Source organism: Acanthopagrus latus, chromosome 2, assembly GCF_904848185.1.
Source record: "Acanthopagrus latus isolate v.2019 chromosome 2, fAcaLat1.1, whole genome shotgun sequence".
NCBI lineage: Eukaryota > Metazoa > Chordata > Actinopteri > Spariformes > Sparidae > Acanthopagrus > Acanthopagrus latus.
The window spans coordinates 18,719,769-18,743,924 of record NC_051040.1 but is presented as its reverse complement, the minus strand read 5'-3'; the positions used below and the strand labels follow the sequence as shown (position 1 = coordinate 18,743,924).

The following is a 24,156-nucleotide window of genomic DNA, read 5'->3' as shown; positions in this document are numbered from 1 at the left end:
GCGATATGAGTGGGTGTGATACTCAGCTACATTTATTTGGGTGTGAAGTTTTAATTAAAAGTGAAAGCGATGCCCGCCGGCTAACCCCCCTCAGCTTTGTCTGTCCTCTGAGTGTGGAATGAAGAGAAGCAAAAGCCAGAGAGGGAGAGACAGACAGATGGCAGGGAAAACAGCAAAAAATAGACAGACAAATGCACAGACATGCAAGAGACGTGGAGTCATTTCTCCACCCGGGGTGTGAAATTCGCCTTCTCGTAGTTTGTTTTCAGTTGCAGTCAGATGGAACAGCCTCAGTAACAGACAAAGTGGCCGCTGCCCTCCCACGCACAGAAGAGGGCGTATAGCTTACAGAGGAGTCTGCAAGAGCATGCAAGATCACCTTGACTGATTTAGAGCACATTAGGGACCTTTACAACCCTGAGTCACGAAAGCTAAGAGGGCCTTCCCGACAGCCATCCATCCCGCTTTCTAAATTTCGAGACTCGTCAGATCGTGCTCTTCTTTGGAAAGATTTTAGCGAGGTTTTTTTTTTTTTCATCGAAGAAAAACCCCTGACACCGCTGCAGCTTTTTTGCGCTGTGGTCACACTCGGAGCAGCAGTTTACGAGTGAGACTGAGCTCATGTTGTGTTTACCAATCGCCTCCGGATACTAAGTGCTGGGGCCTCATTTATGAGCTGGCACATGGATTCCCTCATCACTCTAGACTAAAAAAAGCTCATTGTACGTACACCTTGTTTATGGCAACACAGGTAATAAAGCTAAACCTTCCATCTATCAGTTGTAATTACCTTTAGGAGGCAGAAAGTGTGTGAATGAGCTTCAGGGCCCCCCCACGTGATAAATGTTCCAGACTCCTTCTAATTAGAGCGGGGGCTGATATTTTGCTGATGCACAGAGGGGGATTTGTACCCATTTGTCAAGTTAAAAAATGCAAATGTAGATTGCTACATGTAGTGCACATTAAACATTATTTACATAGTTTCTAGATACTGTAATAATTAGTCACCACATGAACACAGAGGGCCCCTTGCCAAGTTGGTTACTGAGTTTAAAAGCACTTTAAGGGACAGTTCACCCTTAAAAAATCCATATGTTTCCTCTTACCTTTACTGTTTCATGTAAGTAAAATGAGAAAAGTGATATCGTTCTGCCTGTTTATTCAATATGGCAAATATGACGGTATGGCCAGCAGCTTATTGGTTTAGCAACTAGGAACAGGGAAACGCCTAGCTTGGATGTAAAACAAAAGGTTGATGTTTACAGTGTGTACATGAGTTAAAATTTCATTTTTAAAAGGAAAAGGACCTTTTTTGCACGCATCCATTTTTGATGCCATTGTCATGTCTGTCAGGCGCGCTTCCTGGATTCATCTGTCACTTATAGAGATACAGTGTGTTGAGTCAGTGAGCTTTAGAGACGCTGGTAGGGAGATTATGTTACCACTGGACTGAGCCAGGCTAACTGTCCCCCCCTTGTTTCCGCGCTAAGCTAAGCTAAGCTAACGCCACCATTGGCTCTCATCCCCCCCCCCAAAAAAGCCCCGGGTAGTATCACCGACAGATGTCAGGCGTATGGATAAGTTAATGAGTCTCACCCCACTCAACTGTCTACCGGGCCCTTTGCTCGAAGGAGTCTGGCCTATCATGTGTTACCTGGCCGTGCTCTCAGTGTGAGAGGACATTAATTGGCGGTGAGGCGCCAGTCTCTCCCCAGCCCTCCTCTGGCGTCAGTCGGAGCCAGGAAAGGTGGCATAAAGCCTGGCCTCGGAGCGCTCCAGACTCCGTGGGTCCACAGGGAACCCGAATGCATGATCCAGTGTGTGGAGGTCATCCCTGAAGCACACACCTGGCCTCAACTTGTACACTTGAGTGGAAAACCTGTCCAGAGAGCGACACCGGCAACTCAGAGTTGTTCTGTCAGGAATAAAAGGGAGAATTATTTTCAATTTAAAAGCCAGAGTGGCTCAAAGAGAAACTCCTGTCTCCTGTTCAGTGCCGTGCAGAGTTCCCCTCCTGGCTGATTGGAGCTCTCCCAACATGTGTGTGCGTGTGTGTGTGTCTGCCCTGGCTCCTGTCTGCCGTCCGTCTGCCTCCCCTGGATTGGACTCCTGTCGCCTTCGCAGTGAAGGGCCACTCAACCTGGGTGGATATTCTCTCCCTCACATCTGCTATGAATTTACCAGAGCCAAGCCATTCAAAGGCTCCTTTATGGAGCCGTCAGCAGCTCTGTGACTGCTTCCTATTAAGACACATGCACACCATGGCACACACACACACACACACACACACACACACACACACACACACACACACACACACACACACACACACACATAAAGTGCACTCAGGTTTGTACAGACACATTTACACTGATCCCTACCTTTGAATAGATATTTATATATAAGCTGCTCTGTCTTTTCTTTCTCTTTCCCCTTCTCTGCTCTGCATCATTTGCTGTATACAAACACACACACACACACACACACACACACACACACACACACACACACACACACACACACACTCACCTCCAGTTTCTTACTAAACCTTGAATATGAACTTAAGTCAGCCCCCAACAGCTGCAGCCTCCTTGTTTTTTTCTTCTTCTTCTTTTTTTTAAATGAATCACCCGTGCATGGTGGGGCAGGGCAGCGGTGGTTATTGGGCCATTACACACTTTAATCTATTTATTGCTGACATCCCCCTGACTGGGCATATGCACACTCCAGAGAAACATGAGCCGTGACAGAAGCAAGGTAATCATGTAACTGTGGATGGATCTGATTTGGAGAGAAAAAAGTTAAAAAAATACATAGAGAGAGATATGAAATAAACAATCTGATCCAGGATCAGTGTGCTGTGATCATCTTAATTTACACACAAACAAACAAAGAAGAGATGCTTTCAGGAAACAAGATATGGGGCATAAGGAATTATTTACTCCTATTATTAGATTCCGATTTTTGACTTCTTTGCAGCGAGGAATGAGAGATTGAGACGTTTGCCAGCTCCACTTTAAAAAAAAAAAAAAAAAAACTCCTTTTCAGAGACACGGAATATGATTGTAAAGCAAAAGTTTGAAATCTTTAAAGTTCATTTTCTTGCAGAGAGCTCGATCGGAAGATTGAGATGAAATATTAAGCTAACGCCTGCAGCTCATTAGCCTAGCCTGGCTCTGTCCAAAGCTAACAAAGTCCGCCAACCTCGAATGTTTCCTAATTACAACGTTATGGTCCAATCTTAAGACACCTGTTGCCCTCACTGCTTAGTCCCGCCTCTCAGTTTTGCTACATGGCCCCTTCAAACAGGTAAAGCATCGCTAGTGGCCGGGTAATGAAACACTGTTCTCTTTCACTGGATGACTTGATTGATTTATTGTGCAAAGTTGAGAAAGATCTGCAAGCATCCCTGCTTTTCTATCTCCATCAGATAAACGGCATTATGATAATACCAGTATTGCTACGCTGACACAGGCAAAATCACCACACCTGAAGACCCCCACTGTTTACAACGCTGACAACTGATAATGTACAGTATATGGGTAGTAATATTTAGGAAACCGAAGGGACACATAATCTATAAAAATACAAATATTGTCATATTTGTATGTTTGGACAGAGCTTAGCAAACTTAGTTTAGCAGAATAAAGGTTAACAGGGGGAACTAGCTAGCCTGGATGAAGGTAACAAAACTTGTGGACCAACTCCCATAAAGCTCATGAGGAATGTGTTATATTTTATTTGTTAAATTCACACAAAAACATGTAAACTTGACATGTACAGGTTTTACAGGGCAAGGTGTAAGCTAGTAACAGAGCTAAGCGAGCTGTGGCCCTCTGTTTTCCAGTAATTATGCTAAGCTATGCTAACCTCCTCCTGGCTGAAGCTTCGTATTTAACACACAGATATGAGAGTGGTATCAATTCTCTCAAAAGAGTAAGTGTATTTTGACAAAACAGAAAACATTAAAGGAAAAGCTTTTGGTGGAGTCAGTGGTAAAACTGAATCAAGGGGTAGCGCTTCGTGTCAGGTGTACGCGTTGCGAGAGAACTCATCATAATTTGGGCATTTTTGTCTTTTGAAAATCAGTCTATGTGCCCACTCAGAACAGTGGGAGGAAGTTAATTGGCTCTCTATCATCCACTGCAAAGCTTTACAGAGAACCCAGATACACATAAGCCTATTCAACATTTGGGATCACTGGCTTGACTGAACAGTAAGATGAAGCCTTAGTATGAATCATGAAAGGCCTCAGCCCACTTATTACGACAACAAGTTTGACTGCCTTTCATCTTCTGCGCGGCGCGCTCATCCAATTGTTGCCGCTGCCATATCTGCATCCGCGAGTTCAAAGACATCCCCGGGTGATTCTGAGGTTATTCTCTCCGGTCCCTTTTTCAGATTGCCTTTAACATTTCTCACATTTGTGCCTCCATGTAAATCTGGAAATGAAAATATTATTGGTAAGGCGGGAGGCAGCATGTAAGGAATACCCTACATTTACCATGTTTGATGAGATGCCAGCCGCAGTAGGCAGGCCAAGAGTGTTGTCTTAGCACTGATGTGTGTGGTAGCAGTGATGGCAGAGGGGATCTATGACTGATGTGTTCAAACTGCTGTTTGGAGCCCGGTCTACGGGAAGACTCCGTGTGTTTCAGAAGAGTGCAAGGTCCCCCTTTGGGATCAGAGCTCTGTGTTCCCGAGAGGAAAGCCATCCTCTGAACTCCTCTGTTTCTGCACTCCCTCGCTTTCCTCCCCTCTTACTTTGGTTATATCATCAAAGGAAGAGGAAGCGCATGAGTGGAGAAAATTGGGGGAGAAGGCTCTGTTTTTTGTGAATAATGCATTAATAATCATTTGTACTCGCAGTTAAAGGAGAAGGAAGAGAGAAAGATTGAGGGCATGTCGCCGCCGCTGCGGTCATATGCGTTGGTTTTGGCGCTCAATTACCAGGTCACGTTCGCGCTCTGTGAATGATTGTGTTACTTCTCTTTCTGTCTGTTCTGGCAGCGTGTCAGGATTTTTCCTTGTCCTCATTTTCTCTGTGTGCCTTCCCGCAGCTGCCAGCGTGATAGGCTATTGACCGAGCTCCTTCTGAAGTGTGCCGTGATGTGACACAAATCCAGTTTACGCTCACAGCTCAGAACTCTCCTTCATGCACCGCGACACCGGCTCCAGCAGGAGAGAGCTCGGCTCGCCGTGTCGCGGCACCTGTGGGACAGGTGTCAAAAAAATATATGCAGCAGGCAGGTCTCAGCGTAACGTCACCTCAGGCTGGAGACCTGCTCCACATGGAGGAAGATATTTCTAACAATTTGATCTCCAGAGTCATCTCAGGGTGACAGTGGGTGTCTCGGGAAGGTGTGGAGACGCCACAAGCCTACAGAGCAGCTGCCATATAAACTCTGCAGGTCTGAACTCCACTGGATTGACGAACGCCATTTTTTAAAAAGTATATTCCCTCATCAGGTGACCGCGAAGACCTGTTTTACTCCTGGAAGGGCCTCAGCTGTTTCATGTTTCATTTTCTTTCAAACTGTTGATTGATCCCTCATGTTCGTGATCCACTGCTTGTACTTCAATATATCAAATATCCACTGGATAGTTTTGAAGGAGACCACATCACAATGTTCGCAGTCATGTTTTCGACGGTAAGATGTAAAACGTGCTAGATCTAGAAAATCAGAAGATACATGGGAGTGTGAGGAAGGAAGTCAGCGAATGGAACTAAAGGCAGTTTGAATAAAAGTTTGAACTGTTACCCTGTCCGTGAACATTTCTGCCTCATGTCACTCAGATCTTTGTGGTGATTGTTCAACAATGACGACAACTCTCATGATCTGACAGAGAATCTGTTACAGCTACACAGTCTCTATAAAGACACCAGAGATGTTACTGCGGCAGTTGATTCTATTTAATCAATTAATTACAAATTTCAAGAGAACTAAAGAGGAGTGGGACAGTGTTTCGCACATCATGTCTGGTAGAATGAGAGTGAGAAACAAACTTGCTCGCTCCTTGCCAGATGCCCTCTGCACCGACTTGGACCTGAGGTAAATATTTGCTGGGTGGGTTGCTACACGCTCTGCGTGGATGGCTCGGTCATACACTGCTGCTGTCAGTTTGCACAGGGGTCAAAGATTATTCAGCGCAAGGCCAGTGTTTGCTTGTTGAGAGACCAGGAGCACCTGCTTCTGCTAGTCCTGCTGTAACCTGCCAGGTCAGACTCAGTGATGTAATAGCAGAGGCAACATAAATAAATGTTTCTAGATAATTCAGTCAAATGCATGCTGACACGTTAAATCACTGGCAGGTATGCTGAACTGACTTTGTGATGCTCAGCAGCTTGTTTCATCAACACACACTCACCTGCTACCACGAGGAGTTTAAAACACACACAGTGATTTTGCTTTGACTTTTTCATCACAGTCGTTAGGATAAACTCTTGGCAGTTAGCTGAAAACCACTGGTATGTTTACATTTGCACATGTGATAAGTTATGTACCATATTGAAATTTTCATATCAAATCAACATTCATGACCAGACAGTTCTACAGGAGGTGGAAGAGCCGATTAAGTTAAAGGTGAGAAGGCTGCCAAGCCAGTGACCGCAGTTTGAGACTGTGTTTCAACATTTGTAAATGTGAAACTGCATATTTTTGAAGGAGACTGAGACTGAAGGAGACAACTTCCAGCCATGTTTGTGGCAATAAAAGAGATGTTCTTATAAAAATTCTCACATGCCAATTTGGTCAAAGTGACAATGCCGAGATGCTAATATACTCACAATGATGACAATTACGTGCTTTTTCATGGAAATGGGCTAACCATCTGAGTTTAGGGTATTAGCATGCTAACATGCTTATTAGCACTAAAAGCAGATTAGGCTGATGAGAATGTCATTACCTCTGCAGGTGATTTGGTCATATTAACCAAACTATTAGACAAGTTGAGGGTTTTACCCCAAAAAATCATTACAATTCCTCCTAAGGGAGGTGTGACTGTGCAGAATGTCATTGCAAGCCAAAAACCACAAAGGTGAACCTCATTGGTCTAAAGGTCAGGTGATCCCCAAAGCTGGATGGGTTCATCCTCTGGGAGACCAGAAATGAATCAATCAAATATATAACTCATCATTAGAAAGGATGATTATGTTACGTTATGTTACTGTGTTTTAACTGGTTCCAAACCTCTTCGTCCTGCTTGCTGTAGAAACTCAGGAGCGCCTTTGTGTAGCATGTACAGTCACTGATTTCTTCTGCCTCATCAGGGAGTAAAAGTACGGTGATTAATGCATGTCTCAACTATGTTTCACTGCGTAGGACGCACCGTGCGCGGACTGAACAATACTTCAAGTCCCGAGTTTGGAGAATTAGATCCAGTCAACATCTTAAAGTTAATATATCAAGACTGAATTGTGTTTTATCTGGGGTTTACAACAAATTCTTAAAAGACCCTAAGCCTCCTAAGAGCCAAGCGATGCACGTCTCAGGGTTCATCACAAGTTCGCTCAGGAGTTCATTTTGGTGTGCGGCAGTTGGTTTTGGCACCATCTCCCCAACCAGTCTGCCACCAGAACTCGCTGTCGCATCGATTCAGTCACCGTGTAGTCCCAGAAAAAAGCAGGGAAAAGGCTGTGACACCTCAGGGCTCGTGACTCATAACGTCCTGAATCTGCCATTTCTTCTTGTGGGTCAAAATCACAGACTTGCATCCTCTTTCTTCTTCTCTGGCTCAAATACAACACACCACCATCCCCTCTATTTTATATAATAACCCTCATAAATAATGAGAAGGACTATAAATCACAAGCTAAACATCCTTTTAGGCTTGAATGCAGCTGCTCCACTAATCAAGTGCTACGTTTCCACTGACTTTCCACATCCCTGACCTTTACTCGGATCCATCTTAGGCTCTACACCTGTTTCCAAGTTACAGATGGCTCAGAGGCTGTCAGCACCTCAGGAGATATTTCATAAGATCTTACTGTCCTCCTTGCACTCTCCTCGGCTCAATACATCACGGAAACAATCCTCACTCTGGCTCTGAGTTCAACAAAGTTATTATTTTGGTCCAGAAGCCACATCCAGGGGCGGCCTCGACATTATCAACAGCCTCGTGTAAATATTTCATGTTTCCTGTGTCTAAGCATTCTTTAGGTCCTCAGATTTTCTTTCCCATTGGATCTTACACTTCGGCATCAACTGGATTTCAACCAGCAGACAGAGCCCGACTTGCGCAATTAAGATCAAACCACTGTCAGCTTCACCTTTTCCACTGAAGTGTTTTCATGGAACAGTTTCAGTCGTGCTTGCTCATCCTTCTCTGTGAATAATGACGCTATTTATGTTCTGCAATGTCAGTTTTGGCTTCAGCACGCCTCATTTTGCAGCGAGCCTGGCTTCTATTAGAAGATGCAGATGTTTGTGAGAAAAGGGTCCACACCAGAGTAAGAAAACTGTTTGATATTTTATTAAAAAGTAAAGTTAGACATCAGTCGGCGGTCACGGCTAACCCGTTTTCCTCCCCGTTTATTGTCTCTTCACAAAGGTTTACAGATGGCAGTGATGTGTGTCCGTCCAACCCGGGGATGCTCATCAGCTCAACACAAATAAAACAGGGAGAACTACGGTCTTCGTCCATGGCCTTTATTGGAAATTCTTTACATGTGAATCCTCTACACCTGCCCAAACCCTGCTTTAGAGACTATAAATATATATATAAAAAAAAGAAAGTGTAAAAGACTTTTGCAGTTCCTCCGAGAACAAAAAAAGCATTTACAGTCAGGTCTCAACTCGAGGGCGGTGATCAAATTTGTGTTTGTTTTTCCTTTTTCTAACTGTGATTTTTAACAAACGTTGATCATGTCAAAGCCAAATTCAAACAGATATTAGAGGGGGGAAACAAATAAGTGGTCAAATGAAATCAGTAAAGTCTCGATGATAACAGCACTAGAGAAACACAGGAGAACAGCACAGCACAATACAGACAGAAGAGGGGAAACCAACCACTGCCTCATCAGTATATATACTGTATATATATATACACACATATACATACACGTTGCTGGCAACCTCGCCACAAACAGCAGGAGCTTCTGCACAGTCAAGGAGGTTTTCATTTAGTGGGTGTGTGATGATTTAATCAATTAGCTGCAGCAGTTTTCATGCGCAGTGTGCAGAAGTTATTATAAAAGCAAGTTAAAGAGCCAAAAACCCTTCAGCACTGTGACGCTTCCCTCTGTCGGGAGTCAGGTGTTGCACCAGACCAGCGAACAGCGCCAGGGCAAAAGTATTCAGAGCACAGAAGTAGAGCACCACCTGGTGACTGAACCAGGACAAGCAGGGAGATCTTCTCAAGCCTCTGAGGAGCCGTGTGCGTCATTGATTCTACTAAAACTGCTGTGACACAAAAAAAAACGAAAAAAAAACAACGGTAAAACTGACTCTGACATGTTCTCTGCATCAACTAGGAGAGCCCTGGTTTTAAACCTTTGCAATTTATTGGATTTGATTAAGATCGACCGAACAAGTTATCATTTACAATACCAAATAAAATGTGCAAAAAATATCAAATATTCAAAAATGCCCATTTTTTTCTTAACAAACGTCACATTTGTTGTTTTTAAACACTGTTTACAAATGTTTATGCGCATAATTTCATAAAGTATGGTCCTGCAGCTGCTGGCATATTAGGTGCACTTTACACAGGCGGAGGTGTGCAAACTGACGGAGCATTGAGGTACCGGTTCTTTTAAAGTGGCAGGGCACTACAGGAGGAGGAAAGGCTGCTCAGCTCTACGCCGCCAAGAACAAGACGCCAGGTCGGGCCGCTGGTTTTGAAAACACCTTGGCACCAAGAGCTGAGGTGAAAGTTGTGTTTTTGCACTGAAGTGAGGAGACTACATGTGTGATCTGCAGTCTCAACCCAGACAATAAATCTGAGCCTGGGCTGGAAAAACACACGCAAAAATAATACTACAACTAGTAAAATCCTATCATGTTTATCTATAGACTTGCATTTGACCAAAGATAATCTTGGTGTCAAGATGCTTCGTAAAGAGAGATTTACAGGTGAACAGCACAGTTTTTTAAGCAAAGAAGGGGATTCCTAGCTACATGGACAGCATCTCCTCAACAAGAAGTACTTTATGTCAATGAGACCACAATGGCTTGTGACAGAGATGTGAATGGGACAAAGGTATTACAGCTGGATTTACTAATCCTGAAAAAACACCCCCAGCAACGTGATGGCTGGACTACGTGTGACGACAGACCTCTGATTACACTGAACTGGTGTTTGGGGAGCGCAAATGTTTAAAAAAAAAAACAAAAAAAAACCCAGCAGTTCATAGGACAACATTTGTCAGGTTGTCAACTTTGGAACTGAAAAAACTGAAAGTCTTAAGAGCTACAAGGACCTCTTCATTATCTCAAATGTCTTGTTTTTTCTTGGTTTGGAAAAAAATAAAAAGCATCACCAATATCAAACATGTTACAAATATAAATCAGTTTTCTTTTTTCAAAATATGAACAAAAATTTTAATAACACAAAAAAGTCCTTCTGAGGTTTAAGTCCCCCGCTGGTTGTAGGAGGAGGAGGAGCGCTCTTGATCGTTTTTTTTAGAAGAGCAAGAAAGAAATTTTAAAGCAAAGAGATACCACAAAAAAAAAAAAAGGAGAAACAAAAATCACCCTGAACTTCACGAGCGCTTCTGTCTCTTGGAATGTCGCTGCTGGCTGGACCGCTCCTCGTCGCTGCTTGCCTCCGCGGCGTTGTCCCGCCTACGCCGCTGACGAGTCCTCCGTGTGTCCCGCTCGCCGTCGCTATCCTGCTCCCTGTAATCCTTCTTGCCTGAGGTGGCAGAGGTCCGCTTACTCCTCCTCCTGCCATCATCATCGTCATCATCGTCGTCATCCTCCTCCTCCTCCTCTTCCTGATTTTCGTCATCCTCCTCCTCACTCTCGCTCTCCTCGTCCCTCCTTCCCCGACTGTTACTGGCCTTCTTCCTGTTCGATTTGCCATTCTGCATCTTCTTCTTCAGTTCCTCTTCCTGCTCTTCATCATCATCATCCTCCTCCTCTTCCTCTTCTTCCTCCTCCTCCTCGGATGTAGCGGGGGTCTGGCTGACGCGTTTGCGCGACCGCCGGCGGAGGTAGCTGAGGCCGGGCAGAAGCTTCTGGAGCAGCTCAGTGAACGACTGCTCCGTCTTGACCATGCAGGAGAGCACGGTGCTGCCCTGCTGGTTGTACTCCTCTGCGTTGGAGAAGACCAGTTTCATGTCTTCCAGGAAGTCCTGGGCGTGACGATACGAAGCCTGACTGAACTTCCCCAGCATCGTCTGGAAATCCATTGGCTGGGAGATGATGTCCAGGTAATCTTCAGCCTCCTCCGGGGACACAGGCTCCCTGAAGAGAAGCATGAGGGAAGAGATGTTTGGTGTAGAGCAGAAAATATTTCATGGTTTTAGTCAATGAGACCTACAACTGTATCATTAATTCAAAATTCACCTTACAGTTGAGGTAAACATTTTATACAGTCATTTTATACAGCTGCTCCAGTCATTAATAACCCAACAGATTATGTTCTTTGCTCACCTGAAGGGCCAGCTGTATCGGAATTTGGTCAGTTTCTTGAGGATCTCCTCACACCTCTCCAGCTCCAGCGCCTGTCTGCGCACTCCAGACTGGGAACTCTGTCGCACCTGCATGAACAATAATATAAAAACTGATTTTATTCTGCAGACACAAATTAGTAACTTTATTAAGCATACATCAATGCCTGCCACAAGTGTAGTCTATTTTTTGAGGGGTATCAAGATCTATTTTACTAAATCGTGAGTTTGCTGGTTGTTTTCTTACCAATTCATCGATGTCTGCGGGGCTGTTGGGGCCAGTCTTCTGTTTGCTGCTCTGACTACTAGAAGACTGTTTCTTGGATTTACTTTTGGAGTTTTTCTGTCGAGATGAGGACTGCTTGTTTTTCTTCCTTGGTCTCACTGTGTAGAAATAACAGAGAGGTCATCAGGACAACAAGAAGAAGTGACCCCCGTTGGAACAGGAAAATTGTAGACATTTACACGTGTCACCAAAATTTACTGTCAATTTTAATAATGATAGTAGCAATTTTTTTTGTTTGAAAAGTGACGCTTAATCAATCATTGCTGATCAGTGCACTCTGCCAAAATGTGTTGACTGACTGTTGAGAGCAGTTAATGTTGTGCTGCACACCCATTAATGTGTTCTTAGGGGCATTGCTATCCACCATCGATGCATAAACTTTCTTAATGGTTGCGGTGCAGGCTTGAGGCGACAGAGGGGATCATCCTGCCACATACTCTGAGTGAAGCCAGAGTGAGACAGGGCTTCAAAGCAAAGGTCCAGACCTGAGCTGTGCTACATGACAACACACAGACAATAGAGACAGGGAGAGGACAGGGACTGAAATTCCCCGTCAGCATTCCTCTCATTCCCAGCCTTCGTCGTAAAAGATCCCCAATTTTCCCAAAACCAACTCAGGTGCCCAAGAATGTCACTTCTGATTCTGTTTCGCATTTTACAAAAATGTTAAAGACATCCTGGATGGAGCAGAGAAACTCACACACTCAGACAATCTGGTGAAACCTGGACTTAATTTTCTCTCGCAGATACTCACAGCTGTGCCCCATGGCTTTGTAGTCATTCTCTTCCTCATCCTCTTCATCCTCCTCAGAGTCCTCCTCTTCAGACTCGTCCTCGTCCTCTTCTTCATCTGTGTCCTGGTTGTAGTTTCTGCAACAGAGAGTTTAGCTATCAAAGATCTTGACACGAATGATGAAGATGGAATATTGTCTGTAGCCGGAGAAGTGGAAAGTTTACTGCAAAAGTTTTGTTGAATTGGGGAAAATAATCACACAAACATTAGGTTAATATATGTGTCAAATAATATATCAGAATCTCACTAACACTAAAATTCTATTTTCCCCTCAATGTACATTTTTCGCAGTGAAGGGGACTAAGTACAGTCATCTCTTGAGCACAACTGCAGCTTTAAGAATGATGTCAGTGGAAAAGTCACCTGTACATCAGAAACCTGCAAATTTAACATGCATGTCTACAGATATTTTTTACTAGATCTATGTATTTGTAAGTAGTGGCTGCCATGACAGCAGGAGTTTAATTTGTTAAAATTGTTACGGGTGAAACCTTTCTAGATATGTGTATACAGATTGTTACTGTGAATGATAATCTAAAAATGGCATGTAAAGCAGCCATTTCTGTGATAACATCTGTTATAGTAACAACAATTTAGTAAAAACATAATTTTTCTTAGGGATGCAGCCAACGGGGAATTACTCATTAGCCATGACATAGCAGAACAGTTCATATGGATAATATAGGGCCGAGACAAACCGGAATGAGTAAAGCAGACAGTTACCTTGAGCGGGAGCCACGTCTGGCCACAGTGGGCTGGCAGGCCGGGCACCGCCACTCTCCGACAGGAATGCGGTACAGTGCCGGTCGCAGACAGAACAGGTGGAAGGCCTTGTTGCACTCATCACAAAGGATGAGTTTCTCATCGTCGCCTGGAAGAGATCAGTATTAATCATAAAACTGAGCCGTGTTTCAATATTTTTCCTCATTTCACCTAAAATTTATCCCTCATTTTTATCCTTCCTGTTTTATTTTTCTGGTCATCACTCCTTGTTAAGGCCTAAAAGCTTCTTCAACATTTCCCTTTTGTTTCAGTTCATGTCATCATCTTATCACTACAGGTTCACCTGTTAGCCTGCAGGGACGCTGACTCTTTACGTAGACCTGCCTGACAGTTCTAGTCTGTTCTGCTCTGAGCTGGCTGCTGTTGCCCTGTTTGGATCTGGGCTTAGACTCCATCAGTTTCAGCACAGACGGTTTCTGCCTGAGCACTAGAGAAGGAGCAGGAGACCACCAAACTGCAATTCAAACATCCAGCACAGCTCAAAGTAAAAGACTGGTTGTTGCACTCAGAGACGAAGCCAAGTTACAACAAATCTCTCTCCATGTCAATAAAGGAGTAACTCTTTCATTTGCTTATGTACTATATTTTATCTAGAGCCAACTCCTCACTTTGAGACCAAATGAGTGGGACAGCAGCTGAAGACTGTCCTTACCTTTCCTGCGACAGACTTTGCAGCGAGCGTTCTCGGCAGACATGTCCCACTTTATGCAGGCGTCCAACATTCCCAGCAGGACGTGCATGCGGGAAAACGTCTGGGCCTCTCGGATAGCAGTTTTCCACTTCTCTACCGCTGTTGCTACCTACGAGGGAAAAGGCCAGACTTGTTTAAAATCAGCAGAGCATCACATATAGAGAGTCCAATAGTGGTAAGCTTTAAAATATTAATCTGCTGTGTGTTTCATGAACAAATCTCAGCTTCTTTATGGAGTCTTTAATCACAACTGTTCTCTTACCCGAGCCTCTTCCGCCAGTCTCTTCTCCTCATCCACCTCTTCAGCCTTACTGCTCTCCTCCCCTACGTGCTTTTTCTTCTTTTTCTGTTTGGGGGCCATGAATCCCTGCAGGAACTTTTTGATTACACAGGCCTGAATGGTGATGATGCATTCGCCAAAGTCTTTCAAGTCTGTCATGTCTTTCATCTGTGGAGAGAATTAAGAGCTATTAAATCAGTAACATATTTATGTTTTTTATGCCAACAAACGATGAATATTCCAGGTGTGTGTACACAATCCTTTTTGTATGTAGTGAAATGATCACCTGCTCTTCGATGTCTACATTGTCATCCAGGTAACCGAGACCTCCCTTCTGCAGTCGTGAGGCCACCTCCTGGATGTCACTGCGCAGGTACTTGAGCAGCTCAGCGTAGCCGTCGCAGGTCCTGAGGCCCATTTTGGCCTTACGGGTCATATGGATGGAGTGAAGGATTTCCTGGTATCTGAAAAGATGCGAGCGACAACTTTGGGTTCAGCTTTATATTTACTCCATCACTGCTGCTGACTTGTTTAAAACCCCAACTGTCTAGGTGGATGAAAGACACTGCATTGGTGTTCTTGTCTGCTTTTTTTTGGTAAAACGAGCTTTGTTCGTACTTTCTTTAAATGCTCTAACAGTTCTATATTCAATTTATTTCTGACTTTCTAACTGTACAGCTGCTGCTAGTTCCAACTCAACAAAGGCTAATTTAACAACTGAGGCTTGTTTAGCAGCGCACTAGGATGGGATGGATTCCTATTTGTTGAAGCAGCTATCTTTTATAATAATGAGTATACTCACTTGTTTTGTATCTTCACCTTCAGTTCACTCTCTCTGACACCCTGAGGATGAAGACTTTCCACAAGTTCATCCAGCTCAGCTGGGTTGTCACATACAAACCTGCGTACGGACAGGAAAAATCACAATAAACAGTTGTGTAAAAAGCAAAGAAAGAAATGAGAGAGGATGAACAGAAAAGGACACAGAAAGCTCTTACCAGAGGTTCTGTCCCTGCTTGGGAACAGTCGTCTCAATACAGATGTCGAATGCTGCTCCCTGCTGGGCTCCCTCACTTATAGCACCATCTATGCTGCTGTCGTCCTTCTCGACTCCTGCAACAAAAACAGTAAATAAACAACTTCCTTCAACTGTTTTGTTTTGTTTTTTTGGAAAAAAAAAAGTACTTAAACATGTTGCAACTGTTTCTTCAGGTTCAATTTTAATGTATTCTCTTGTCACAACGCTGTGCTTACAATATGGTTAGGTCTGGCACAAAAACATACTTAAGTAGGGTTGCAACTGCATATTATTTTTCACAATGAATAATTTGGTCAAAGACATGTCATAGAGCCCAAAGTGACGTCTTCAATTCGCTTCTTTTTTCCAAACAACAGAAGATTCTTCATTTCCAATCATAAATGACAACCAAAAGCAGCAAATACTTACATTAAACAAGTTTAAGATTTTCACTGAAAATTAATAATTGATTGCCAAGCCAGTGTGCAACTAATTCTTTCCAGCGAATAATAGTTATATCATTAGCAATAATAATAATAATAATACTCAAAGTTTTGTACCTTGTGAATCATTAGTTGCAGCCAACCCACCATCCTCTTCCTCTTCGACCTCAGGCTCTGCTGGTTTTTCTTCGGGTGGAGGGGTGAAGTTGTAGTCTATACTATCATTAACCCATCCTTTCTCGATATACAGACCAGGAACAACGTCAGAGAAAAGCCAGTATCTGAACAAAAAATGTGAAGCGGACAACAGTTAGATTTTACTTACATTTTTTAAAGGATGTACATTCATCTGTCTGTAATTGTTTATTGTTTGCGAGCAGCACTGACCTGTTATGATTTCTGTCTGTACCCAGTGGCGTCCGGCGCATGACATTTCTGGCTTTGGTGATACCATCCTGAAAGGCCTTTTCTGTTGCAGCCCTCTGTCTGCGTAGCCGCTCCTCTTCAGCCTCCTTCTCCATGCGCTCTGAGGGGAGATTACATGGTAACAAATATGAGTGAGAAGTTTCAGGCTTAGAAGTAGTAGTTATTACAGATAAAATATCTGGCTGTGCTCCAAGTCACTTACAACAAGGACTCAGGGGTTGGAAACTACTTAGAAAACCCGAGTCTTCTTAGATTTTTTACAGATTAACTACTCCAAATCTTACCTTTGTTCTGTCTGTCCATCTCCTCCTTCTCCTTCTTGGCCTGCATGGACATCAGCCGCCGGCTCTTCACGGTGCTGATCATGTCCTCAGGCTCCGGCTCCGGCTCCACCTTTGGCTCCACCTTTAATTCTTTTTTGCTCTCCTTCTTAGAGCCGCCTTCTTTCTTTTTCTCACCTTTGAGTACAGAAAAATAGAACAAAAATGTACATAGTGGCATCATGCTGAGTATAAGCTAATTATAATCATAACTGAAACACTTGTAAATGCATGGGAATAAAAGTTGTGTTGATGATACGTAAAAAAAAAAATTTTAAAAATAAAAAGTTAAAATCAGTATTAAATCTCCTCCATGGTGGAGCACTCTGGTGGCAACCACCAACCATTACCTTCCATCTCCTTCTGCTTCTTCTTCTCAGCCTTCTTACGGTCATTGACCTCTTTCAGCATTGCCAGGCGCTCCTTCCACAGCTCTGCTGACCGTTGCTGCTTTGCATCAACATGGTCTTCGACCGAGTATGTCATGAGTATGCGGTGACACAGGGCCACTAGCAGATTCACTTTCTCCTGAGGGCTCAGCTCAAACACCTCGATTGTCTCGAGCTTCTCCAAGAACTCGCTGGTCACCACATCATCAAAGCCCCCAAAACCCCCTGTGTCGTCTGAGCCCTGGCCGCTCTCCTCACTGTGAGCGTCACACGGTCTCAAGCACAAGCGGGCCAGCTCCGATGCAGAGTGCATGGTGAGGGGGATCTCGGATAAGGGCATATCAAGCTCGCTGTAGCCTTCTGCCAGCTCATCCTGCAGCAGCGTCTGAAGGAGCACCACCAGCACTCGGTTCAGGTAGAGGAAGCCAGACCGTTCCCCTGAAAGTGCTTCCATCAGAGCCACTGCTGTGATGGGATACTGGTCATCCGGCATCAGCAGCCCTGCGTAGCAATGAAGGAAGTCCACAACCATAGCCACATCGCCAAACAAGGCATTAGGCAGCCCCTCTGGCATGTCAACGAGCTTGAATGCCGGCAGGTTCTTGCCTTCGATCTCCTGGTCCTCGTATCTGCGAGACTGTTCGCGGCGTACGAGCATCTCCTTCTCACGCCTCTCCTTGGCCTTTTCACGCAGTTTCTCTCTGATCTCCTCACGCTTTTTCTTCATCTCTTCCTGCCTTTCTTCTTCACTCATGGCCTTCCATCGCTTCTTTTGCTCCAGCAGCTCCCAGCGTTTCTGCACCAGATCCTTGAGCTCCTCTGGCAGCCGGCCCCGATCATCTGGGGACAAGGTCTTTGCAGCCTTGGAGATGAGGCAGGAAAGAGAGTTCTTTTTGTCCTCTTTGCCCTTGTTCTCCTTATAGTAACGAAGGAGGTGGAGAGCCATCGGGTGTAGTGCCTTTCCCAGTTTAGGCGTACCCATGCCTGTACTACGGGCCCTCTTTTTCGGGCTCCCAGCAGGGGTGCTCTTAGCCAGATGCAGCAGAGTCATCTGCTTCATCTTTGGTGTCTTTGTACCAGCTTTACCATCATTTTTAGAAGCTTTAAGTACATTGAGTTTCTTGTCACCACTCTTTCTACCTCTCTTCCCTTCTTTCTTGTCCCCCGACTTCCTGCTAGATTTTGGTGTGGAGGGAGTCGAGCCTTCACCTTTCTTTGGAGTTCCAGAGTTCTTTACCTTGAGTGGGGAGCCATTCATTGTTATTTTCTGAAATACAGACAAGAAGAGCCCCTTAGGCAAAGCCTTGACCTTAAAAGGAATACCCCATAATAACTGAGTAATATCTTAGCTGAGACATGATACTGTGCATACAAGCCAGCCTACCTGCATGTGGCCCCAAATAGTTGGACTAAGGGGCATGCCTAAAGAGTCCTTTTTTCTTTTCCTTTTCTTCTCGCCCTTCTCATTTCCTGAATCCTCTCCTGGCGTGTCAGGAGACTTGAGCTTCTTGCTGGGTCTACCCTCTGGAGATGTCAAGCTCTTACGCTTTGTGGAGGGATTCTCTGCTAAAAACTGTAGACAAGCACAAAGAGCGTGAGCCAAGAATGAGAGACACCTTTATATCAAGCAACATGCTAAAAACAGAATGAGTAAATTACCTTGTGAGGATCAAGAAGAAAGTCACTGAATTTGCTGGGAAGGTTAAACTTTTTCACCAGTTCATCTTCAACCACCCAGGGAGCACTCTCTCCCATGCCGAGCCTCAGTGCGTTGTGCCTAATGAAGTAGCGCATGATCTCTTTGGTTGGGGGGCGCTCCGTTCTGTAAAGACTGTCTGCAGGGACGTCACTGATTACCTACGAGACAGACAGTATTCATTCAATTATGGTTAAGGAATTTGTTTCAAAATGCAGTCTGTGTCAACATTAAAAGATTGCAAACAACACATGGAAATACAAGAGACGCGCTATGGATAAAGATGTCAAAAAATCAATTAATAAAAGCAACTAATTAAAAAAAAAAAAAGTAGAAGAACAGAAAAATACAGAAGAGTAGCGCTTTTGCTGACAGCTAATGCAGGTACGAACCTTATCCTCATTTATGAGCTTCACGTCGTACTTATGAGGAAGGAATTTGGGCATCACCCACTTCTTCTTCTCTTCTTTCATGGCAGTGGGGAGTTTCCTTGGTGAGCGGCGTGCTCTGTCACCTGATATGAGGACAAACAAAACAATGTTAAGAAATGGGAGACTTTATTTTCCAAATTATAATGACATTTTTGATTAAAACCAAAGTAAAAAAGGGAAAAAACATGAAAATCAGCTACTATAGGCCTGCTTTATGAAACAACACATCCACTTGTACTGCAGTTATATGATGGGTCCCACTAATGTAATTCTACAGTCAGTTTGGTTGCATCTGCACTACTGGACATTTTCTATGTTCTTTAAAGTGCTTCTTCTGTTTGTTTACATATTGACTTGGTACTCACTGAGGCTCTCCCTCCTGTTCTCCTCTTCTCGGGGGGGAGGTTCCTTCCTCTGGTTTTCCTGACTTGCGTTCTCCTTGTCGCTGGATGGAGAGTCACAGGCACCTTCGAGCTTCTTCTCCGCTGTCTCACCCTCCGGATTCTCTAGCGGGTGGATCTTCACCACCTTCACTTGCAAACTTTTATCCTTTCCCACCTGAAGTGAAACAGTCTTGTGAGAATCTCATGTTACACCAAGAGGTGTTACATTAATGTTGATTCACATGAGACATACTCCTTTGTATTATATTTTGTTTCTATTTCCATGGTCCTCTAAAGATGACGTTAAGAACCATCCATTCTGTTGTCTTCATAACATCAAAATACAAAGACACATTTTCTATCAACAATGTTAAAATTTAAGAAGTCAAACTGACCAGGAAATCGCACTCTTCACCCACAGCATACTTTGTGAGGATTTCAACCCAGGACATCTCAACCAGTTTGTCTAAAGACACGGTGTTGTGATGGACCATCTCCAGAATTGGTTTCTCAAACCACTGGGGATACTCCTCCTGAAGCCTGTGCACACAAAATGATCAAGAAGAAGAAGAAGAAGAAGAAGAAGAAGAAGAAGAAGAAGAAGAAGAAGGAGAGGAAGAAGAAGAAGAAGAAGAAATCTTCACCACAACAGACATAGTTGAATGTGTTCGATGTGTGATGCTCTCTATTCATGACAAAATGTCTTTCACATTGTTTGAATTTCTGTGATTCAGTCATCACTGGAACCAGAGCATTACATAACATGGCATCAGAGGGCTGAGAGTGACCAGCAGGGGGAGTAAAGTCCCTTGGCTGATATAATTAGACAGAGCTTAAATACAGCTCGTGATCCTCAGTGACTTGAGCTCTGGGCAGCTGAGCAATGCTCTATGCTGTCTTTGATGTGACATCTCTTTGGGACACATGTCATTACGTTAACATTCCTCTCGCAGAGAGCTGTATACATACACTATACCTACACCTGGTTGGTGATGAGTGGGCTCAAAGAGATCCATTCAACTATCATATTCTCTGAAAAATGCTATGCCCTTCATTTTTTGCAGATCAGGATAAGACAACTCTCACCAGGCCAGTGCGGATGACTCAATCACACACCCTCTAAATAGAATGAGAGGAGGAGCACTGGATTTATCCAATCACAGGAACGCAGCATGCCTTGTGACCTTCACTTCCAGGGTATGGCTCTTCCGTGTATACTACTGGGCTTGTGCATCAACTGGTATACCCATACATACCAGTCCAAACAAAATCCCCACAGCCTTTGGGGAAATTATGTATGCATATGCCAATATGTAGGACATATGCATATGCATATACATTTCACTAGTTGGATGAATTCATGAACATGAACACAAACTTCAGATGCAATACTTACAGTTCGGTGACTTCTTGTTCCTCCTCCCATGCTTCTTTGTGTGTGAGTTGGCTGCTTCCAGTGCTCTTGCAAGTCCAGATGCGCTCCCCATACCTCAACAAGCGCGCCTCGTATTCTCTGTGGACGTTTCGTCAAGGAAACTGCAACAATCACATATTAAATAGTTTCTCCTCATCTGGTCATCGGCTTACTTATCAGAAGCGAGATATACGCGGTCCATTATCAACAACTTGTGTGTAACTTATGCCAGTAATTCAAAATTAGTTTAAGTTCAAAGGCCATCCAAGTCAAGGGGGGTGAGGGAAGCTGGAGAGTTCAGTGGGGGCAGTAAACAACTTATATGACTAGTTGAGGTTTTACTTTGTCCTCTTTGAGGACTGTAAAGAAAACAAAACACTAATTAAAAAAAAAACATTTCTAGATTGGCCAGTGTGGAAAGGTAGAGGGAGACATTAGCTGTTAGAGCAGTGATGAGAGACACAGATGTTAAATTCAGTATCAGTCAAAATAATAATAATAAAAAAAACTTTGTCACTGCAGGGATTAAAATCTACAGCAATTCACAGTATATCAGGTCGCTGTCAACAGATCTAAAACCCACTTTTAACACTTGGTGTGACTTTGAGCTGTCATAACTGGCGTCACGATCTTGCGCGCAGTTAAGGAACCGCTGACGTTCTTAGTTTTCATTTGAACACCAATAAAAGTGAGTCAAGTGGCCTAGCAGCCACAACAGAACCTAACTATTTACCCCAAGCTGCTCAACGGAGTCAGTAAACCACTCTCAGACAGCTATTGTCCTCTCTTGACATATTTAAAAACATAAATGTGCCGGTAGCTAAGAGTTAGCACACTCTGAAGAGGGCTGCGTGCTAACGTTAACAGCTAGCTAACCAGCCGAGCAACATCTTCAGCTAGACGACAGGCTTTTGTGACATAATGGGATACCTAACGTTAGCAGCGTGCAAGCTAACCCTGCTAGCATTATTAGCTGACAGCGGGGCCATAAACGCTGAAAGTGAAAGGAAGCCTAACAGCTCGCAATATATAATGTAGCATGAATAATGCGCTATATGCCACACACAATCTTAGTTTATTGCTAACTTAGTGACTAAGCCACATAGCTAAAATGAGTTCATTCGCTAGCAAAGCGGAACATTAGCTTGCTAGCAAGCTTGTCAGAGTGTAAACTGTGTACATGCGGGAGACAGTAAATGACGGGAAATGTCAGGAAACGTCAAAATTATGTGCGTTAGTCATTTTAACAGTCAAGTAAGTGTGACTGTGTAAATTTCATTTTAGCCAGGTAGACAAAGCCTGATGTAGAGCACACCGGCGGGCTCGACAAGCCGAGCCTGAGCCTCAGCATCATGTTAAAGGATACTCTTTGTTCCTGAAGGCCTCCTTGGTGTGCTCGATGATGTACACCTCCTCTCCCGGGCCTGGTGGTTCGGCTAGCGGCTTAGCCAGTGGGTACGGTTTCCGGCCTAAAAGCGGTGCCATTTCAAATCCACAGATGGCACGAGTGCCAACGGTACAAAAATCAACCCTCTAGCGACAGATCAGTACAACAATATACAACAATATATCCTTAGCATGTATCCAAGTGTCCCGAAATATCTTAGCACGTCTGACGTTACCGCCGGCAGGCCCGGCACTCAACGTGTAGCAGCTAGCTGACTAGCTAGTATGCTGGATTGCTATCTCGTTGCAAAACAATAACAGTGCACTTCTTGGCAGCCGCCTCATCGCATCCTTCTTCTCTCCTCTCGTAGCGGTGTCATGTTGGTTTTACGCAATGTCCTGGAACTAAAACAGCTTGCTGGACTTGTCTCTCGGTATAGTTGGGAAACTTTTAGCTCCTCCAGATGAACATGAAAGGATGGAAACCACACCGAAATCAAACTCGCGGCAACAGCCAAAGCTCAGTTCAGCGGGAGGTCTAGCGCGCGCTGTACAATCCCAAGTCTTTGAAAACTAGGCCTGCTTTCGTTCATTCAGTTGCACTCGCAGCATGTTCACGCTGTTGGCGCTTCTTGTTGTCAGTTAACAGCGTCAAGAAGTATTACGAAAAAGTAACCTGGATCAATCAAGAGGTTAATTCCTTGTCGAAATGGCGGGAGTTTCCAGTCCACCGGCACAATTCCGTACGCCGTCAGTACACGGTTTCCCCGGCAGCAAGCAGCGTCGCGTGCACGTCCCGCCCTTTCTCGACCGTCATTGGCTACTTCAGCGAGGCGCCCTCGTCGAATTGTTCGGATACAGTCACTCATTGGCTAATGGTAGCTGTCAGTCAGCAGTCCGGAACGGCCTCTTCACATACACCACGCCCACACAGAATATAAATTGGAGACTAGAGGTCAGCTGACGACAATAAAGACTGTATGATTTTTTTAAATCACGCTTTAATGTTTAAACAATTTAACTGTTGAAAAATGACTATCCATCCGTTACTCTCTGAATCATCTAATTCATTTCTAAACACACTGCTTGGGCTCCATTTTAGACAGGTCTGATTAAACAATAGGACCTGCCCTCATTAGCAGAGCAACTGCCTCAAGACATTATGCTAAATAAATAGAAACCTTACAGCACCAGTGAACTGAAGTGGAAATAGACAGATGCATTTATTATGGTTTACAACGTTGAGTTATAAACATGGGCAAATTATATTATAAATATTTTTTAAAAAGCATTTTTTCTTCTTACATGTGATAAGCCAAAATAAGATCTGGTCCAGAGAGGGCATCTTATTTAAAACAAGATGGCACATCTAAACATCAATCTGCATCAAGCTACACATCGAATATGTTTATTGAAAATGGCCTTAAACCTCCAAAATAAGCAACAGGATATGGAGACATGCAAAAGTAACGTTTAGCTGCGAAAATACTAAAACAGAGAACAGAAAGCTAGATACTTCAGCATGTGAACCAAAATCACACTGCCCGACAGTGACTGGCAACAGTTTGGAAAAAAAAAAAAAAACCCTTCTCCATTCATTTCAACCACTTAGAAACAGCAAGACTTTAGAGACCTGAACAAAGATTTTGCAGTACTTCTTCTTTTTTTTTTTCTTTTTTTTGCTGAAACTGAACCTTGGGACAATTTGAAAAGCTTAGCTAGTCAGTCTGAGAACAAGTATTGTGTGCATTTTAACAAAATGATTATAAATAAGCTATCTCAGAACGGCATTTTCTCCTGTGC

General features: G+C 43.8%; 2 protein-coding genes across 5 annotated transcripts in view; both read right to left on the bottom strand.

Moving 5' to 3' along the window:
• Window positions 1–8,456: 8,456 nt before the first annotated feature.
• Window positions 8,457–23,142, bottom strand: baz1b (bromodomain adjacent to zinc finger domain, 1B). 4 transcript variants are annotated; one of them, XM_037123213.1, is made up of 22 exons: window positions 22,334–23,142; window positions 20,950–21,066; window positions 19,949–20,093; window positions 19,536–19,728; window positions 19,132–19,253; window positions 18,703–18,900; window positions 18,428–18,616; window positions 17,005–18,280; window positions 16,619–16,792; window positions 16,296–16,434; window positions 16,026–16,189; window positions 15,446–15,560; window positions 15,250–15,348; window positions 14,734–14,911; window positions 14,430–14,615; window positions 14,129–14,276; window positions 13,760–13,930; window positions 13,417–13,564; window positions 12,655–12,770; window positions 11,862–11,998; window positions 11,598–11,704; window positions 8,457–11,408 (listed from the first exon to the last, which is right to left on the bottom strand). In XM_037123213.1, exons 1-22 carry the CDS (start codon window positions 22,450–22,452, stop codon window positions 10,703–10,705), a joined length of 4,947 nt encoding a protein of 1,648 aa, XP_036979108.1. In that variant the 5' UTR covers window positions 22,453–23,142; the 3' UTR covers window positions 8,457–10,702. The 4 variants fall into 4 exon arrangements, with proteins under 4 accessions (XP_036979108.1, XP_036979100.1, XP_036979091.1 ...); XM_037123205.1 differs by having other exon boundaries at window positions 13,760–13,903; window positions 17,005–18,310; window positions 22,334–23,141; XM_037123196.1 differs by having other exon boundaries at window positions 17,005–18,310; window positions 22,334–23,140.
• Window positions 23,143–23,339: 197 nt separating this feature from the next.
• Window positions 23,340–24,156, bottom strand: part of bcl7bb (BAF chromatin remodeling complex subunit BCL7B b) — a 2,576-nt gene continuing 1,759 nt past the window's right edge. The window contains exon 6 of the mRNA XM_037123228.1: window positions 23,340–24,156. This exon is cut by the window's right edge and continues 43 nt beyond it. Coding sequence (XP_036979123.1) covers window positions 24,128–24,156 — 29 coding nt within the window. The 3' untranslated portion in view covers window positions 23,340–24,127.

Bases quoted from the DNA above. Each gene is read 5' to 3' on its own strand.
- baz1b (XM_037123196.1), bottom strand. From the start codon at position 22,452: ATGGCACCGCTTTTAGGCCGGAAACCGTACCCACTGGCTAAGCCGCTA. The intron at 20,094-20,949 runs GTAAGTATTGCA...TTGTGTGCACAG, and splicing joins GAACAAGAAGTCACCGAACT to GCTTCAGGAGGAGTATCCCC. The intron at 14,277-14,429 runs GTAAGAGAACAG...TTTCCCTCGTAG, and splicing joins GACTGGCGGAAGAGGCTCGG to GTAGCAACAGCGGTAGAGAA.